General features: G+C 35.1%; 1 protein-coding gene across 2 annotated transcripts in view; it reads left to right on the plus strand.

Moving 5' to 3' along the window:
* FAM199X (family with sequence similarity 199, X-linked) overlaps positions 1–20,845 on the plus strand; it is a 30,980-nt gene extending 10,135 nt beyond the window's left edge. The window contains exons 2-6 of one of the 2 annotated variants that reach the window (XM_086386994.1): positions 942–1,161; positions 10,424–10,573; positions 11,052–11,213; positions 12,608–12,874; positions 14,162–20,845. In XM_086386994.1, coding sequence (XP_086243120.1) covers positions 942–1,161; positions 10,424–10,573; positions 11,052–11,213; positions 12,608–12,874; positions 14,162–14,332 — 970 coding nt within the window. In that variant the 3' untranslated portion in view covers positions 14,333–20,845. The remainder of the gene's footprint in view (positions 1–941; positions 1,162–10,423; positions 10,574–11,051; positions 11,214–12,607; positions 12,875–14,161) is intronic. The other variant, XM_086386996.1, reaches the window with a different exon arrangement.
* Positions 20,846–21,353: the final 508 nt, after the last annotated feature.

Raw genomic sequence — 21,353 nt, forward strand, 5'->3', positions numbered from 1 at the left:
CACGATAAGAAACCCATGCACCACAGCTAGAGAAGTAGCCCCCACTTGCAGCAACTAGAGAAAACATGGGCACAGCAACAGAGATCCAGCACAACCTAAAACCAGTAATTAAAAAAAAATAATAATAGCTGCCATGTATTGAGCACATTTTATATCCACTGAGTGCTCTGTATGCATTGTCATATAATGTTCATAGTAACTGCATTTTAAATATGATGACCCAGGCTTGGCGAAGATTTGTTTTGTTTCAGATCAAACAGCAGGCAAATGACAGAGCAAGAATTTGAATTCATTCTGGCTCCAGTCAGATATGAAAGTAGAGAATAGTGTAATGAACCCCATATGCCCATCATGCAGCTTCAGTAATTACATACGGCAGCATACTTTATCTATGCCCCTATCTGTGGCTCTAGTGGTAAAGAACCCACCTACCAATGCAGAAGACCTAAGAGATGCAAGTTCTATCCCTGGGTCAGGAAGATCTCCTGGAGGAGGGCATGGCAACCCACTCCAGTATTCTTGCCTGGAGAATCCCATGGACAGAGGAACCTGGCAGACTACAGTCCATAAGATTACACAGAGTCAGACGACTGAAGCGACTGAACATGCACTCATTCCTCAATCCCTTCCGTATAATTTTGAGATAGGTTCCAGACATACTCATTCATAAATATTTTACTATATATCTTTACAAGAGCTCTTTTGAAAATAATTATCGTATATTGTATCTAGAAATATGCTCATATTCCTCATAAATGTAATAAATATATCTTGTTTGTAGCTCTGGGAGTTGGTGATGGACAGGGAAGCCTGGCATGCTACAGTCCATGGGGTCACAAAGAGTCGGACACGACTGGGCGACTGAACTGAACTGTTTGTATCTTAAAAAATTGTATGGATTCTGTAGTTTCTGTTGTGATTGACTTTGTGTCATTTTTAAGGTGGAACTTAACTTCCTGTGGAACAAGTGTGGCCAGCTCAGAATGCAGTGAAGAACTGTTTTCATCCGTTTCTGTTGGAGATCAAGATGATTGCTATTCCCTATTAGATGATCAAGAGTTCACGTCTTTTGATTTATTTCCTGAAGGGAGTGTCTGCAGTGATGTCTCTTCTTCTATTAGCACATACTGGGATTGGTCAGATAGCGAATTTGAATGGCAGGTAGGTTTTTTTTTTTCTTATATTGCCATTATTACTCCATAAGTAGAAGTATGAATTTCTGTTTCGGGTATTTTCATTTCTACCTCAAAGTAAATTTCTTCCAATTTTTGTTCAGTCCTTAAGATTCTATGACAGCATTAAGAATTAGAAGAAATATGTATCCTTTATTTTTACTAATGTACCTTTTAGGCTTCTCATGCTGCAGGTAACCTTTTGTACATTTTCATGTAATTTAGTACTTGTATAATGTTCTTGTTAATATATATATCATCAATACCTTTCTATGCATTAATCCAAGCAAATTTTCTCTTTAGTAATAAATGGCCTTCATGTCCTTATAGGTATAATAATTTTACACCAGGGTCATATTATATATAAGATCACAAACCACTCCATAATACATAATTTTTCATTGTTGTCAGGAATATAATTTCTCATTTTGTTTTCTCTTCATATGTAGAGATGTTTTCCACCTAACAGTGTTTTTTCTTCTCTGGCACATTATAACACAAAAAAATGGCTTTGTAGCAAATTACTGTCATTATGAGGCAGCATTTCCAAACAGTCCTTCAGAAAATGAAGATCACGTTATTGCAACATCCATTTTCTGATTGTAAAAGAGAATAACAACAACAAAAAAGACAATAACATTTGAAGAAGCTTTCCTTGCATACAGCAACTGTTATATTCAGTGTATGCTTGAATATTGCCTTCTAGATACTTGAAATTGTTGTACAAAAGAAGAACCAAACATTTTATTTCAAAAAAAAATTATTAAAATATAAAATAATACCGAATGGCATAAAATTAAAAATAAGTCTCCAAGTCCAACTCTGCTGTGGTTACCACCATTAAGAGCTTATACAGATACAGTATGTTTGCACAGTGTTAAAAAGGCACACAAAGGGACTTCCCTAGCAGTCCAGCTGTTAAGACTCTGTGCTTCCACTGCAGGGGTCACAGGTTTGATCCCTGGTCACCTCTGCTGTTTCAACTACTTTATCTCATTCTTTTCAATAACTGAAGCATAATTTAATCATTTCCCTAATAATGAATATTTAGGTTGATTTCAGTTTTTTTCTAGTTATAAACAATACTATGCTGAAAAATAAGAGGTTTTTAAAGAGGAAGAAATAATCTGCTGCTGCTGCTAGGTCGCTTCAGTCGTGTCCGACTCTGTGCGACCCCATAGACGGCAGCCCACCAGGCTCCCCCGTCCCTGAGATTCTCCAGGCAAGAACACTGGAGTGGGTTGCCATATCCTTCTCCAATGCATGAAAGTGAAAAGTGAAAGTGAAGTCGCTCAGTCGTGTCCGACTCTTTGCGACCCCATGGACTGCAGCCTACCATGCTCCTCCATCCATGGGATTTTCCAGGCAAGAGTACTGGAGTGGGTGCCATTGCCTTCTCCAGTTATAAATATGATTTGGATAAAAAATGTTAAAAATTGAGATAAAAGGTACCATTTTAATAATTCTATAATTCAGAAATTTTAATATATTCACAATGTTGTGCAACCACCACCATGTCTAAGTCCAGGATATTTACATCACTCCAAAAGAAACCCATACCTGTTAGTGAATAGTCCTAATTTCCCTCTGTCACCTGGCAACCACTCTTCTACTTTCTCTATGGATTTACCTGTCTGGACATTTAATATAAATGTACTCATGGAAAATCCCATGGACGGAGGAGCCTGGTGGGCTGCCGTCCATGGGGTCGCTAGGAATCAGACACGACTGAGCAACTTTTTCACTTTTCACTTTCATGCATTGGAGAAGGAAATGGCAACCCACTCCAGTGTTCTTGCCTGGAGAATCTCAGGGACGGGGGAGCCTGGTGGGCTGCCGTCTATGGGGTCGCACAAAGTTGGACACGACTGAAATGACTTAGCAGCAGCAGCAGCATGTAATATGTGGCCTTTTGTGTCTGTGGTCTTTCACTGTTTTCAAAGTTCATCCATGTTATAGCACATAAGAGTATATTTCATTCCTGTCTTAAGTCAGCTCAGGCTCCTGTAACAAATATCATTGATGGGTGGTTTAAAAAACAAACACTCGTGGTTCTGGAATCTGAAAGTCCAAGATCAGAATGCCATCATGGACAGGTTCTGGTGAGCACACTCTTCTTGGCTTGCAGATGCTGTCTTCTGCAATATCCTCTTTTGGTTCCCTTATAAGGTCACCAATCCCATCACAAGGGCTCCACCCTCATGACATCTTATAAACTTAATTACCTCCCAAAGCCCCATCTTCAATATCACATTGAGGATTAGGGTTTCAAGATACCGATTTAGGGGGTGACAAGCATCTAGTCCATAGCAGTTTCTTTCTATGACTGAATATTCCATTTTATGGATACATCACTTTTTGTTTAATTCATCATCAACTGAGGGATTATTTCCACTTTGGAGCTATTTATGAATAATACTAATATGAACATTCAGGTATAAGTTTTCATATGGATTTTTATTTTTAATTCTCTTGAAAATACATTGGGAGTTGCTGGGCCATGTGATAACTTTATGTTCACTTTTTTGGGAAACTGCCAAAATGTTTCCCAAAGTGGCTGTACCATTTTACATTTCTACTAGCAATACATGAAAATTCCAGTTTCTCCACTTCCTTTCCAACACTTTATATTGTCTGTCTTTTTTTATTACAGCCATCCTACTATGTCTTACACATAGTGATTTTGATTTTCATTTCCCTAATTACTAATGATGTTGAGCATCTTTTCTTATCTTACTGACTATTTGTATATCTTCTTTGGGAAAATGTCTTTTCAAATCCTTTGCCCATTTTTAAGTTGTGTTGTCTTTTATTATTGAATTGTAAGAATGCTTTATACGTGATGACTACTAGACCCTTATATACATGATTTGCAAGAATATTTCCCATTCTTTGTGTTGTTTTTTCACTTGATTGTGTCTGTTCGTTTGATATAGTGTCCTTTAATACACAAAAAAATTAAATTTTAAAGAATTCCAATTTATATTTTCTTGAGTTCTGTGCTTATCATGTCATATTTTTAAAACCATCCTTTAATCCAAGATCATGCAAATTTTTTCATCTGTTTCCTTCTTAGAATTTTATAGCTTTAATTAGTTCCTACATTTTAGGTCTTTGATCCTTTTGAGTTACTTTTTGTATATGGTATAAGGTAGGAGTTCCAGATTCATTATTTTGAATGTAGAAATCCAGTTGTCCCAGCACCACTTGTTGAAAAGACTGTATTTTTTTCCTTATCTAATGGTCTTGGTACCTTTGTGGAAATGAATTGGTCATAGACATATATAGGTTTAGTTCTGGACTCTTGATTGTATTCCACTGATTCATATATCTATCTATGGCAAGATATTCTTATCCTTATATTTTGATGACTCTAGCTTTCTGATTTGAAATCAGAAAGTATGAGTTCTGCAACTTTGTTCTTTTTTTATCAAAATTTAGGATCAGGTTGTCACTTGTTCAAAAAGGGAAGTTCGAATTTTGATAGAGATTTCATTGAATCTGTAGATCAATTTGGGAAATGTTGCTATCTTAATAGTATTATTAAATATTCCAGTCCATAAACATGGGCCAGAATGTATTTAGGCCTTCTTTAATTTCTTTCAGTGATTTTTTAAATAGTTTTCTATGCTTAATTAGGTCTTTTGTTCCTTGGTTCAGTTTATTCCTAAACATTTTATTCTTTCAATATAGTTGTAAATGGAGTTTTCTTAATTTCATTTTTTGGATTATTCACTGCTAGTGTATAGAAATACAGTTGTGTTTCATATATTGATTTTGTATCCTGCAACTTTGCTGAACTCATTTTTAATAATATTTTGTGTATAGATTCTTTAGGGTTTTCTGTATTTAAGATCATGTCATCTATGACTATATAGTTCTGTTTTTTCCTTTCCAATCTGGATACTTTTTTCCTTGCTTAATTGCCCTGACGAGATCTCTAGTACAATGTTGAAAGAGAGAAGATCTAGATACCCCTGGCAAAAGCAGGCATCCTTGTTTTTTTCCTTATCTTAGGTGAGAAGCTTTGTCCTTCACTATTGAGTATATTAGCTGTAGGTTTTTCACAGATGTTCTTTTTTGTCATATTGAGGCATTTCCCTTTTATTCCTAGTTCTATGTTTTTAATATGAAAAGGTGTTAGATTTTGTCACATGTTTTTTCTGCATGTCTGTTGAGATGATCATGCAGTTTCTTCTCTTCTGTTACTGTGATGTAGTATATTGATTTCTAATAATGATTCACCCTTGCATTCCTGGGATTAATCGTAATTGCTCATGGTATATAATCCTTTTAAATTGCTGCTGGATTGGATTTGCTATTATTTTGTTGAAGATTTTTGCATCGGTAGTCATAAGAGATATTGGTCTGTAATTTTCCTTTCTTGTGATGCCTTTGTATCACTTTGCCTCACACAGTGAATTGGGCAGTGTTCGCTTTTCTTCTGGATAAGATGCTGTAATAAAAAATTTTCATTTAACGTATAAACTTTTTTGTGATATTTAAATTATTCATTTGATGACTACATAATATTCCTGGTACTAGATATTCCAGAACTTATGAAACCATTCCTCTATTCATATCTGTTTCAGTTTTTTTCTATTATAAATAATAAAGTGGTGTGCATTTTTGTTTATATATTATACCTTTTGTATTCTTCAGTGCCTCATTTAAAAAAATTTTATTGAAGTATAGTTGATTACAATATTGTATTAACTTCTTCTCTACAGCAAAGTGACTCTGTTATACACACACACACTCCCAGATATGTATATATTCTTTTCCATTATGGTTTATCACAGGATATTGAATATAGTTCCCTGTGCTGTACAGTAGGACCTTGCTATTTATCTATCCTATATATAATACTTTGCCTCTGCTAATCACAAATTCTCATTCTTTGTTCCTCTACTTCCCACTGTCTTGTTTTTTTGAAGTGCACACTTTGTATTTAATATCTGACTACAAGGATTTTTAATAAAGTGTAAGCAGATGGAGTTCTGATAATTCTGAGAAATATATTATTTTTGCTTATTTCATGTGACTTATTTAGAGTTCTTATCATCCATAATGTTGCAAAATGGCAGGTGTTTTAAAATCTTAATTGCTGACTTCTTCATTCATTTTATGAGTGGAGTGGAAAACTATCCCCAACCACTCACCATTAATGCGCATGACTGACTACAACATTGAAACAAACTAAGGCCTGCCTTAGTAATGTGTTTTCCCACTTCTGAAATTGGAGTGTAGGTACTCTGTTACCATGGATATTTGCTGTTTAAATATGCTGAAAGGTTTATAAAGCTCTCTTGTCTTTGTGAGATCTCATAGTGATGAATAGTAAATTACCTAGAAGATAATTACAAATTATGTGTTAGGATTAATATAGACTAAAAATCATTGACTGTAGTTAAAAAATTCATATTACCTCTGTTGTGATTAAAATCTACATATGTTTAAATCTTTCTTCTAAACAGATGTTTCAGTTACTACTAAAATAAATATAAATGATTCATAGATTCTCTCGGAAGAGAAATGCTAACTACCTGATAAGGCAGGATTTTAACCTTAGAATGAAAAGCATCTTAGCATTTGAAGTTGCATCAAAGCATTTTGCCTTGCACTTAGTTTTCTTTGCTTGCAGTCCTTTTATTGTTAAAGATATATTTGACTAGTCTTAAAGCTTGAGAAATTATTTTATTGTTGAGCAGGAAAGCATAGAAAATTTAGAAAGTGAGTAATACAGCTGTCATGCTTGAAACCTAGAGGTGCAATTTGAAATTGCACATCAGCTGTTACAGAAATGAGCTTACTCATAAAATTTTGCTACATGCTACAGAAAATATGGCAGAAGTTTGATTTAATTCTCCTTGTCACAATTACTGATTCTAATATAAATATACAAAATATTGTTGTCTATGAAAAATATGAGAGTTATTAACCATTTTGACTCTGAAATATATTCAGTTATAAAATAGAAAATTGCTGCTCTAATAAATACACAGGAATCCGTACAGTAAATTCTTCTGTACATCTGCAGCTGTAATCCCATGTCTCCAATTGGCTACTTGACATCTCCACTTGAATGACCTTATTATTTAATGCTAACCCATTATCTGGTGCTGAATCCTTAATCAGTAATGCAACTTCCAATTACTGTGTTTTCATGGAGGGAAAAAAAGACTGCTTTGTGACATGTCTTATATTGTATTGAAAAATGATAATGGTAATTTCAAAGAACATTTGTACTTGGTTTTCTCATGATCACTGCAAACTCACCATACCCCAAATTGCCTTCTTCTCTCATTCCAAACTACCTGCAAGGCAGGACAGTCTGATATAGTTGAAAGTTCTGGACTTGTGTCCTGATTTGGATGCTGCCACTAACCGTATGACCCTCCCTGGATATCATTTTTCCCTTACTTATAAAATGAGGTGTTGGACTAGATCTATATAACATTACTTCAGGTCTCTTGCCATAAAAAAATGAGATCTTTAAGGGTTGTGTGTTAACCTGGATGGGTTGTATGACTGTGAAATGTTGCCAATTTTCTTCTGGTCTCACGGATATTTGACTATTGTGTGCCGTGTGCTTAGTCCTGTTTGACTCTCTGCAACCGCATGGACTATGGCCCACGAGGCTTCTCTGTCTGTGGAATTTTCCAGGCAAGAATACTGGAGTGGGTTGCCATTTTCTACTCTAAGGGATCTTCCTGACCCAGGGATCGAACCTGAATCCCTTGCATTGGCAAGTGGATTCTTTACTGCTGCATCACCTGGGTAGCCCCAGTTGATTATTATCCTTATCTATTCAGTTATCAAATAATCTTGTAAATTGTATTTCATTTGAAAATTTCCCTATCTGTTCCCATTTTTCTTTCTGTTTTTGCTTATCTTAGTCCAGGTCCAAATCACAAAAAGAGCTTCCTAATTCCAGTCTTTCCTCTATTTTGTTCCCATACTGTATTTTATTAAAATATTTATTTACTTATTTATTTTTGGCTGCACTAGGTCTTCATTGCTGGGTGCGGGCTTTCTCTAGTTGCAGCGAGCAGGAGCAACTCTTCGTTGAGGTGTGCAGGTTTCTCATTGCATTGGCTTCTCTTCTTGCAGAGCACAGGCTCTACAGTGCGAGGGCTTCAGTAGTTGTGGTTCTTAGGCTCTAGAGCACAGGCTCAGTGGTTGTGGCACACAGCCTTAGTTGCTCCAAGGCATGTGGGATCTTCCCAGACCAGGAACTGAACCCATGTCCCCTGCATTGGCAGGAGTATTAACCACTGAACCACCAGGGAAGCCCCCATACTGCTTTTTAACTCATCTTCTTTCCAGACCAATTTCATTATTACTTCTTCTATTTAGAAATGTTACTGGCCTACTTCTTTATATCATATAACAGCTCTGGTTCATTTGTAAAGCTTTTAAATCCCTAGCACTGATTTTGTTTTAATTATATAGGTCTTCTTAATCTCATCCTGTGTTGGTTTTTGTTTTCTCTTCTACCTATGGTTTTATTATTCTCTTTATGTGAATGCCTCTTCCTTTACCCCAGGCTGTCATTATTAGAGACTAACATGTGAAACTTAACCCAGCCACTTAAGCAACATGAAATATTCTCAGAGTTTATGTTCCTTTCTTTTTAAAACCATGGCAAGGTACAGAAAAAAGGACACACTTCAATTTATTGAGTATCACCTATGTGCCAGGCATGTTACCTCATATAATCTCTCAACAGTCCTTTGAGATGGATGATAGTAACCACAACTTACTGAAGACTCTGAGGCTCAAAGAAGGGAACTAACGTCTACAAGATCACACAGCTAGTAAGCAGTGGGGCTGGGATTTGAACTCTGGGATCTTTTACTTCTCCCCAGAAAAAAAAATGGCCAAAGGACCATTAATTGCCTGTTTTTTACCACCCACCCCCCAACAACCATGTAAACAGAATTAAAGGGACAAATTAAAATGCTTAGCATGTAGTCTGGCACTTAACAGATATTTGCTAAAGATTTAGATGAAATTTTTTCTTATGTTTTGAGAGTATAGATATTTTAGAAGTTGCTTTTTCTACCTAGTTTATCAAAGTAGTTTGAAGTAGGGGAGGCCTTTCATCTGATAAGGAGTACCTCATTTTGTTTTAGGAACCCCAGGAGGATCTTTAACATAGTAATGTTGTGATTTGAAGTTTTTCAAAGGGGAAATAGCAAAATGTTTTATTGATGTTAAAAACGGGAAAAGATGGCCTTTGTGCATGCATTCAGCAATGTTCTTAATACTGACTATTACACTGACATTTGGGCTAAGGGTGAATAATTCAAGCAGTGTTAGTTAATGAGATTTTGAAGGAAGTCATAGATTGTTGGATGTCACTTATGTACTTGGATTCATCAATGACTATCAAAGTAAAAATGTTTTTAAGGGGGAATAGCTAATTTAGATAACTTCATTGTAAACATGATCACCTTGCAGAGTGATCCACCCCCTTTTTGTGGCTTCATACATCTCTTCTATGCAATTGACTCCCCGGTGCCTGTCCCCTAGTAGTTCTCTAAGCTTTAGTCTTGTAGCTTCAGTTTGTTGCTAGGTATTTCCATTGATGACTTGTCATCTTAAACATGCATTTGTTGTTCGTTATGTTGTATAATTATATGTTTGTGCTACTGTGTTATCTTTCCAAGTAGAATATAAAGTTCTTGTGTAAGGACCATGACTTAGACTCCTTTGGATTCCGTGTACCTGTTACAGTGCCATGGATACGTATTCACAACGTATTTTAAATTATTTTAATTGTCTTGAGGTTATTAATACAGTCATGAGGACAAGGGACATGATTTATTTGTCTTTGTTTTGGAATTATATCTCCCACAGTGTCTGGCAAAGAGCCAGATAGTGGCAGATCACTCAGGTTTCTTGAGATAGAGACTAATGCTTCTTATTCATTATGCAGTGTGGGCCCTAACCTGCATTCACATGAATTTAAAACCTTAATGATGAGCGATTCTTAAGTTAGCATTTTAATAAGCTTCGATTGTGATTTTAAGCTTTTGGAAAATACTGCTCATTGAATGACTGCATATAAAAAGAGTATGATGTTGCTGCTTTGTCTAAAATAAGAGTGGATCAGAGTTAATGTCTTCTGATTCAGTATTTGTCATTAGTCTTTTATTAAAGTAATTTTTAGTCAATATGAAACATGGCATTTAAACTCTTGCTTTTAATTTTTCTTTCCCTACCTTCTCCTTATTTTTATAAAGTTACCTGGCAGTGACATTGCCAGCGGGAGTGATGTACTTTCTGATGTCATACCCAGTATTCCAAGTTCACCTTGCCTGCTTCCTAAAAAGAAAAACAAGCACCGGAATTTAGATGAACTTCCTTGGAGTGCAATGACAAACGATGAGCAGGTAGAGATCTTGACATTCTTAATTAAAAGCGTATATGCTTGGGGCTAGTGCACTGGGACGACCCAGAGGGATGGTATGGGGAGGGAGGAGGGAGGAGGGTTCAGGATGGGGAGCACATGTATACCTGTGATGGATTCATTTTGATATTTGGCAAAACTAATACAATTATGTAAAGTTTAAAAATAAAATAAAATTTAAAAAAAAATTAAAAAAAAATAAAATAAAAAATAAAAAGTTCCAAAACACACACACACACACACAAAAAGCGTATATGTGGAGAATATGTGAAGTTTCATTTATTGTCTAATTTAAAGCTACTGGATTAATGTGGATTGCTTAGTAAATATGAATTTGAGCTCTAATTGTTTTGCAGGGAAAAATATAAGTGTTTCTGATACTTAAACATATTATAAGTTGCACACTAAAAGATCAGAGGTTTTGGCATTGATATTATTTATTATAATTTTTCATCATATAGGTGGAATATATTGAGTATCTGAGTCGTAAAGTCAGTACTGAGATGGGTCTTCGGGAACAACTTGATATTATTAAAATAATTGATCCTTCTGCTCAAATCTCCCCTACCGACAGTGAGTTTATTATTGAACTTAACTGTCTCACAGATGAAAAACTGAAGCAGGTATGTAAAGAAAATACAGATTCTACAGCTATTAAAAATACCATTGTTTTATAACATGTATACTTGAAGCAGTTCAGTTCAGTAGCTCAGCTGTGTCCAACTCTTTGCGACCCCATGGCCTGCAGCACACCAGGCCTCCCTGTCCACTGCCAACTCCCGGAGTTTACTCAAACTCATGTCCATTGAGTCGGTGATGCCAACCAACTATCTCATCCTCTGTTGTCCCCTTCTCCTCCTGCCTTCAATCTTGCCCAGCATCAGGGTCTTTTCCAATGAGTCAGTTCTTCGCATCAGGTGGCCAAAGTATTAGAGATTCAGCATCAGTCCTTCCAATGAATATTCAGGACTGATTTCCTTTAGGATGGACTGGTTTGATCTCCTTGCAGTCCAAGGGACTCTCAAGAGTCTTCTCCAACACCACAGTTCAAAAGCATCAGTTCTTCAGTGCTCAGCTTGATTTATAGTCCAACTCTCATATCCGTACATGACTACTGGCAAAACCATAGCTTTGATGAGGTGGACCTTTGTTGGCATGTCTCTGCTTTTTATACTTGAATAGTCATATATAAATATATAGATAATTAAGGTCAAAATCACTGCTGTGAAATGTAATATTAGAACATGTGGTTTTAAGAGATTTTATGTATATCTCATGTGGCCATACCTTTCTGGGATCATTTGGATATAGAACCTACTTTCTAGTTATATAGGATTTGAAATTTGACTTCACAATTTAAGGAGTTGTTATGCTAAGGTATAGATTTATTCTAATAACTCATCTTACAAAAGACCAGTGGACAGAATCAAAATATTATTGAGAGCTATACTTGAGTGAACATTTTAATTTTTTGTATTTGTCATCATTTATGAAAAATTTCTCTCATTTCAGTGTTTCTCTCAACAGACAAACTATATAATTTTTTACATTCCAGCCCATTTTTCACTAGTATGGTAAATTGATGCCTTGCATTTGAAGACAAGTATTATGGGCCCCTACCTAAGATCTAGGAAACACTCTAATATAATTAGCAGCATACTTAAGTGGCAACCTTTTAAAAAATGCCTACTCTTATCTATTTTATTGTTAGTTTCTGTTTCTAGTGTTATTTTCTTACACTCCTAAATTCTGGAAGCTAGTAGCTTATCATTTACTGATTATATTTTATATACTTAAAAAGATCTAGCTTCATAACATTTATTCTAGAATTTTGAACACCAGAATTTTTCTGGTACTTGTTTCTACATTTAGAGATTTCTTTTGTCTTTCTGGTCAACCTATATGCACCTGTAGCACTTTTGACAATCTTTAAGTACAATATTCTTCTTTTCTCCATTATTTTGAGGGCAGAACGTCAAGGTACAATACTAACCAGTTTTTGTCTGTCTGTTCCAAGGTCAGAAACTATATCAAGGAGCATAGCCCTCGCCTACGGCCCACAAGAGAGGCCTGGAAGAGAAGCAACTTTAGTTGTGCAAGCACCAGTGGAGTGAGCGGTGCCAGTGCCAGTGCCAGCAGCAGCAGTGCCAGCATGGTCAGTTCTGCAAGCAGCAGTGGGTCCAGTGTTGGAAACTCTGCTTCAAACTCCAGTGCCAACATGAGTCGAGCACACAGTGACAGCAACTTGTCTGCAAGTGCAGCAGAGCGGATTCGGGATTCAAAAGTAAAACGTCTAATCAATACAAAACTTTACCTTTCAATATTAACATTAGTATTCCTTCATATACAGTTCTTGAAGAGTTAAAATTATCCTGCTCTATAGATGCCTGTGGGTTTTTATTTTAATTGAGCAAGCAGGATTCTCTGCTGTTGAACAAAGCCCTCTGCATTGAGTGCTTTGAAATGCTGTTTTGACCCACAGCCATATTACCTTCAATTTTATCTGATTTTTGTGTCTGTTTTAAGTAAGATAAATTGATGGAAATAATGAGTGAGTCTCAAGATTGCAATACTGACTGCAACTTACTATTAAGCAGATCTCACTAGGTTGCTGATGTTGCTGTCTATTAGCTCCTAAAATGTCCTATATGTCTTGTATGTGTGTGTGTGTTAAATGTTTTCTTAAAGTTTTAACCATGAATGTTTCTTTGTAGCTCTTTTTTAAATGTAATAATGCTTTCTCTAATTTCTGACTACTCTTTTCACAGTTGAAAAAACTCTGTATAGTATTTTTGGACGCATAAAAAATAGAAAGTTTAAATGTATATAGCATAGTTCTGTTATGCTTAGTGGGAAAGTTCGGTTCCTTGCAGTGGTGACAGTGTGGAGCTAACTTACAGATGATAAGGGTATCTCTATAACTCTTGGGAACCCAGTGGTGACTTTTCCTGGAAAGTGATTCTTTACTTGGTTCTTAACCAAAGTAGCAGAAACATAGCCAGCTTTGTTGGTTGCCAAGGGTTTCCTCTGTGTATGTGGTCATTCTTTTTTGGCATCAGTTCACCAGTGGCAAGAAATAGAGTACCCACTGGGTTTCTAATGGGCTTAAAAGATGGCATTTGCTTAATATGAAAAAGACATGGTTCTTTCCCAGCCATTGTAAAATTGCTAATGCTTTTGGATGAAAGGCACCTTCAAAGAATAAGCATTAGAGATTTTGACAGTGTTCTCTACATTTGTTTTCATTATTGTTCACTGCATGTTTCCTCTGCACTGACACTAGTGTACCTTAATTTGATATAAAAAAGCCTTAGAAATGATTGGTTATCCACAACTAGTCAAATGATCAAGTTTCAAACCTTCCTAATCAGATTTCCTAGTCAAATACCATAAATATAGAATCTTGAAAAATTGTTTTCATGTCTAAGCTAATGGCTCACTTACTAGAACCAAGATTGTACTGCAGAGGAATTTGAACATCTCTATTCAGAAAATATCGAATTTGATCCATACTTTGGGGTGGGTATGCCAGAACTGAACCTCACTGATTTAGAATTTTTTATTTTGACAGAAGCGATCCAAACAGCGGAAGTTACAACAGAAGGCCTTACGCAAGAGGCAGCTGAAAGAGCAGAGGCAGGCTCGGAAGGAGAGGCTCAGTGGGCTCTTCCTTAATGAAGAAGTGCTGTCCTTGAAAGTGACTGAGGAAGACCATGAAGCAGATGTAGATGTTTTGATGTAATAAGGGTGAATTTATCAGCATTGTTTCTAAGCATTATTCTATCCTTATTTGTTTACATGCATCTTGACCAAACTTTTGGTTAGGGCTGTGCTGACGTACCGTTCATAATTTAGGTCTGTGGTTCTCAGCAGATGGTCCTCGGACCAGTAGCTTCAGCATCACCTGAGAAGTTATTAGAAATGCATACTCTTGGGTCCCACCCCAGGCCTAGTGAATCAGAAATGCTGGGGGAGGGGCATAGCATTGTGTTTCAACAGGTACCAGGTTATTCTGCCACACACTCTAGTTTTAAGAACCACTGATTTAGTAAATGTTTTGACTATTTAAACTTCAGAGTGGTTAAGTGGGCTTTTTCAGATTAGTACTTTAACAGTTTAGGAGATTTCAAGGTACTGCTGACAGATAATTTATTATGTCAGTATAGAATGTGTAGAGATCATAATTCAGTTTCTTCTTAATGTTATGATTTCTTGGTTTTTCTGAAGGGCCATAGCATAATTCTCAATTCCTAGTGGACGTCTTTTTTTTGAGGTTGTAGGGATAGAATGTGGATTGCTGTTTACAATAGTGCCTTCATTAGGTTTATTTGTTTTCATTCATTTTAACTCAAATGTGTAAAAAATAGGCCCTAACATCTTAGGTTTGTTTTTTTCACTTTGTGTATGTTCAGAATCCTTTCTGCAAGTGATGACTACTGAGAAAATAATGTTACTAGTAGCTGAATTTTAGACTTAATGCTACATTGATTAATATTCAAATGGAAAAATCCAGCAAGCAAAACAACCAATTCTACTTTTCACTGCTTTTTGAAATTTTAGGCTGTGAAACTGTCTTAAAGGCAAGAAACATCTCTGTCAAGTTCTTTTTGTAGGTTTTTTTATTTTCAGCACAGCTCTAATTTTTAAATATTTGGTGTAACAGCTTTATGGCATGTGAATAAGTTAATGTTCAAAATTAACTCAAGAAACCCTTACAGTTCTGCTAAACTCTATAAATCGCTAGAAATACACTGAGCAGTGAGATATTTAAAAACCTTTGCTTCTTGGCTACTAATAGTACTCTAATTTTAAATGTGAAATCATAGAGTCTCTAAATGTTTTCATGAAGAGTTTGTTATCATGAACATTATAAGTAGTGTGATTCCTTTTATTTTCCCACACATCTTTAAACATTCACACGGGTTAAAGAAAATGGAAACTGATACTACTGACAATCAAGCTGCTTTCTGACTTTCATAATTTTCTTTTTATTGTGGAAACTTGGGAGGTAATCATGATTTTGTAGGATGAGTTGTCAATATTTTTTTAAACTCTAGAGTCAGAGGTTGATAGATTCCTACCTTTTTTACACTGTATCATATCAAGTAATCCATTAAAAAGATTAACAACATAGATCCTTAATTCTCAGCTGTGAATTCCTAATTCTCAGCATAACCTTTGCTTACAATCATATGTTTTGAAATTTTTACTTTATTTTGGTTCCTCAAAAGTTAAAGAATTGAAACTAAAGGAAAAATTGATATATTGCAGCTTTACTGAGGTCTGTGGTATGGTTGTAACATTTTGAAGACTACTAAATTCATACTTTAAAATTTTACTGAAATAACAGTATATATGTGTATATGGTTGTCAGTTGGAGTATTCCCTCTAACGTTCCCCTTACCCCCTCTTTAGTGCTTCTGACTAGCTTAGAGGGCCCAAAGAGAGCTTGGGGATAAATCCCAGAATACTCTTGAGGAAGATTGAAAGGGTCCACCTTGTTGTGTTTTCCCTTCTAAATACAGAAAGAGTAAATAGAAGAGCAAATACAGCTGAATTCTCTACCTGCTCTTAGCAAAAGCAAAATTCCAGGGAATGACTGCCTGTTCTCTTTAGTTACTCTTCAAGGAAAACAGGCCCCTTTTGGAGACCATAGAGCAGCATGTATCTGTTAAATACTTGGAAACAATTTACTTGACAGTGACCAGTAAAAGAAGATCCTAATAAGACCAATTCCTCTACTCTCCCAATAATCGCAGTCTTATTACCATAGATTTACCTTAAGTCACTGTTAAACAAGTTTACCAAAGTGCCACAAAGCCAATTTTTAAAGTTTATAAAGGTTTGAGTGTTTATAGTAAAGTACACCATGAAGTGGTGTGCAAATCTGGATGCACAGTCTTTATGGTATCATAAATTAGAGATAGCTCAGTAAGGTGGCTTGGAAGAGATTGAAATAAAGAACAGGAAAAAAATTTAAGCAATTTGTGTTTGCTTATGATTAAAGAGGGAGATTACAAAGTCTTTCTCTACCTACGCCCCCCCCCCGCCCAAATAAAACAACAGAAAAAGACAAAAAAATTCTTGTCTTTGTTAATGTGCTATACTTTTTTTTGGTTTTAATGCCTCATGTAGATAATTCAGGTTTGAATTATTTCTTTCTTAGAATAAATAATAAATTTAGTCTGATCTCTTTCTAAGTGCAATTTAAAACAAATCCAACTCAATTTTTTTCTTTAAAAGTGTAAACCTCGACTAACCAATTAATAAAAATGTAAGACTTATTTGCTCCATTGTCAGTTCTCAACTGTAGAGAATTGACATTAGAGCAAATAAGTCTTTCCCTTTAAAAATAAGCCTTGTTACATGAGGGCATGATTAAAAAATAAGACTTCTTAATTAAGGGCATAATGAAGTCACATCACATTTATCCAGAACATTTTATTAGGGATCTTGTGTGTATGTCAATTATATTTCAACAAAACTGGGGAAAAGAGACCTTGTAGAAGTCTGTCAGTCCCTACCACAGGTTTTAAAAGTGCAAACCTTGAGTTTAAACAAAATGATGCGTTTTTTCCTATATTTTTGCAACTGAGTTTAAGTGAGGCAATGTAGTATAATGTGTAGTGAAGTACAAAGGACTTTATACTTTATACTGTCCCAAGAAGAACTTAGAGTAAAATAACTTTATTTTTTGAGACTTGTCTCATTTTTAGTTAAGTGGTGGCTGTTTTGTCCATTTTGTCAGTCCTTTGGGTTAACTAGATATTGCTGAATTAATGCCAGAAACTGATTTGAAATTTGATGACTCTGTGGATTGGATAGACATCTCATTTTATTTAGCTCTTAGAAGTGCTAAAACCCCTCATAAAGGAAAACTTTTAAGAACTACTATATAAAGGTATTCAGATTCTGATGAGCTTTAAAAATTGTGAAATTTATCAAATGTCTTCATATTTAAGCCAAAAATGTTAGTTCATGACAAATAGAAAAGTCTTGTTCCCAGGATTCTCTAGTGTAGAGTCTTTTGTTTATAGCTTCCTGTGCCTTAAAGGTGAACTCTATACTTTTCGTCAACATTAGGCTTTTCCAAATTCAAAAATAATCTAAATGTTGTAATTAATTTTATAAAATGCCCATGCTCTTGGATATCAGTAAGCAAAGGCATTATATCGAACTAATCAATGATAATAGAGTACATAACGAAAACTTTCAGATCTTAAATTTCACTTATATAACTTGATTTTTGGCCCAGCTAGGTCATAGAACATTGAAGTCATCTAAAGTATAGTTTTGGAGAAGGCAATGGCACCCCACTCCAGTACTCTTGCCTGGAAAATCCCATGGACAGAGCAGCCTGGTGGGCTGTAGTCCATGGGGTCGCTAAGAGTCGCACACGACTGAGCGACTTCACTTTCACTTTTCACTTTCATGCATTGGAGAAGGAAATGGCAACCCACTCCAGTGTTCTTGCCTGGAGAATCACAGGGACGGGTGGGCTGCCGTCTCTGGGGTCGCACAGAGTCGGACATGACTGAAGCGACTTAGCAGCAGTAGCAGCAAAGTATAGTTTAATGTATTTGTTATTTTTTTCCCCTGATAAAACTCATAAAGCAGAATATTTTTTTATTTTACTTATTTTATTTTTTGGCCTCACTGTGCAGTTTGCAGGATCTTAGTTCCCTGACCAGGGATTGAAACTAGGCCCTCGGCAGTGAAAGCATGGAGTTACAACCACTGGGCTTCCAGGGAATTCCCAAGAATATTTTTTAAATTGAGTTAACTCTGGAAAGATAATTTTCAAGGCAAAAGTACTTCAAAAGCAGAGATTATATAGCAATTTGATTTGTTTGTTAACTTTAGTGATTCTTGTATTCATTTATGTAATAGCATAACATTCCTCTTCCTTTTAACTTCTTAACGCTTGTGTTTACAAGGAAAAATGTTTGCTTCAAACTGGGAAGGGGTTACTTAAAATCAGTTTATAGTTTGAGATGGTTGATAGGAAAATTTCCAGTTACAGTCAAATGATAGTATTGATGTTGCGCACACTGACATTCAATATGTCTAAACTTAGAGGTAAGTTTAATCCTTAAAAGGACTATTAGGTAGAAAATAAATATTTGTATACACATGTACTGTGATAACTTTGGATTCATTTTAAGTCTGACAAAGTAAGATAAGTTTTATCTTTACAATTAAATTATGCTAAGTGGTGGGATGTATCTGAGAGAGATTTAGACCTAGGCATCCTTATCAGTGTAGTATCTGGAACATAGCTCCTTAGAAATGCTTAATTCTTATTTCTTAATCCTTAATTCTTATTTCCATAAGGCTTAGAAAGAACTCTACAAATTCTAAGTAACTGGCTATTATTAATAAGAGTAAAAAATCTACTATACTTCAATAAAATATTTTAAGACAAAAAATAGGAAGTTGCATGGTATAGCCGAGTTGACTCACTAAAATTTTATTTACATAATTTTTCTAATATGAAAATTACTTGTTTTCAGCCCCCCTTCACAATTGTATTTTAAATTAAGGTTATTAATGTTTTAACCTAGATCATATAATGGTAAATTAATTTTTTAAATTTGATATCCGTACTGAACTTGGAAAAACTGATTTGGTCTTCTCTGATTTCAATAAGTATTGTTGGATTTCTTTGTTACATCTTTGTGGTCAATGGGACCTGTGGAAATCTGTGTTCTTTTTTTGTGAGGGATGGGGTAGAAAAGAGGAGAGTAGTCTAATTATACATATGCAGAGAGTAGTCTAATTATGCATTTTGACTATATAAAGGTAGTTGTAGAATTAATATGTATAAATGACAAATTAACACTTACCTATTGTGAATTGTTCTAAGGAACAGTGGCCTGAAGCCATGGCTTGTTTTGTGGAGCTGCTTGCTCTTTAATAGTAGCTGACCAATTGGATTTAAGTTGAGACTTTGAGGTTAGGTTACCAAGCTGAGGCTTTTAGGAATGGAGCAGACCATGTCTGTTCCTGTAGTGAATCGATTTAATTTCCTCTTTGAATACTCTAATTTAGATATATGTATTGTCCATTCTAAATCTTTGTGTTGGGAGTTTTATAAAATTGTTTTCAAAAGCTATTAAGAATAAACACAAGTATATGTAAAACATTTCACAGATGGTTGAAAATTTCAATTTTTTTGTTTTAGTTTCAAAGGTTAGTTATGTAGCATCAATATCATAACCAAAGCAAGTAGGACATTGACTGGTTTGGAGAATCTTCAAGTAGTCTTAAATACTGTAATGTATCAGATTGTTAACCAGGATTTTTTTCCTGTATTTCTGCTAAATGTATTACTGTATTAATGCACTTTTGTATATATATCTGTCTTCTGTACATTCTGTACTTACTTCAGTGTATATAAAAGCTGTTTTTCCTGAAGCTGTGAGGGAAAAACAATAGCTGTAACACAAGTCACTTCTATTTTGAGTTTCCTCTTGTACTTGAAAGTAGTCATTCAGTAGTTAAATCTATATAGTATGTATGGTTGTAATTAAAATGGTAATGTGGCAGAGCTGTCTTTTAAAACTGATTATAAGAATGAAAAGTGTTTTAGTTATAAAAAATTGTAATATTTTAAATTGTCTCTTTTGATGTACCATGGATTTTTACAAACCCACTGCTGCTTACTACTTTATACTTCTGAATCTACTCCTTTTCATGTCCCATCCTAGAACATTTATCATCAGAAAAATTTCTCTCTTTTCTTTTGCTCAGTTTGGTTAAGGCTGCGTAGCTTTTGTTTTGTGTAAGTCCCAATTCCCCAGATGTCACTGGCAAATCTCTTTTCTCCTGGAAAGATCAGATTTCTAGAGACATTAGAATTCATAGTAAGTGAAAATTAGGTCTAACGTTGTTTACAAAAACCAGATCTATTTTCCTTCTAGAGTTTTCTTAAGTTATATAAAAGTAATGTCTGTGAGCAGTTTTATGTATTGGTACAGAAGCAGTTCAGCTTTTCAGCAGCAACTTTATCTCTTGCCACTAGAGGGAGATCTGTGGTTGCTCTCTCCTTTGGAAAATGTCTTGGCTGCTTTTCATTTGTTTTTAACTTAAAAGGTTGGAATTGACCTCGTGCTCAAAATTCCTTTTGTGATATTAAATGCTTTGATTTGTTAGTCAAAGGTAAGTTAATTAAGCTTGTTTAATAAAGCCAATATTATTCATGCTTTTCTGTAATTTCAATTTTTAATAAATGTGAGTCAGATATTAAGTGAAATGTGTGTGTTTATCTGTGTGTATGTGTTTCTTAAGTACTCTAAAACTGTATGTACTGTTTATTATGGTAACCCATAACCACACGTAGCTATTTAAGTGAATGAAAATTAAAATTTAGCTTCTTGGTCCCATTAGCACCACTTCAAGAGTGCTGTAGCCATATATGGTGAGAGACTACTGCATTGGAAAATACAGGATATAGAACATTTCCATCATCACAGTTCTGTTGGATAGTACAGATCTAGGTATTTTGTTTTATGTAGTGACCACTATCATCATTTTACCAGTGAACAGTAATCATTGACTCAAAACTTCTGCCCACAGTTACTATTTATAAGTGATTGGTATGAGAGGAAGAGTGTGCTGCATTTCATTGTCTACTTCCTTAAGGCCACTATCTAAGTTGGGAGCTTGATGGTTTAATGGAGAAATTTCTCAAATATTGACTATTTCACTTGACTATTAATACAATTTAATGTTTGAATGATGTGGAAATTAGGTGCCAGTTT

The sequence above is a fragment of the Bos grunniens genome, chromosome X, assembly GCF_055505025.1.
Source record: "Bos grunniens cultivar Pamir isolate PY7600 chromosome X, Bosgru_T2T1.0, whole genome shotgun sequence".
Lineage (NCBI taxonomy): Eukaryota > Metazoa > Chordata > Mammalia > Artiodactyla > Bovidae > Bos > Bos grunniens.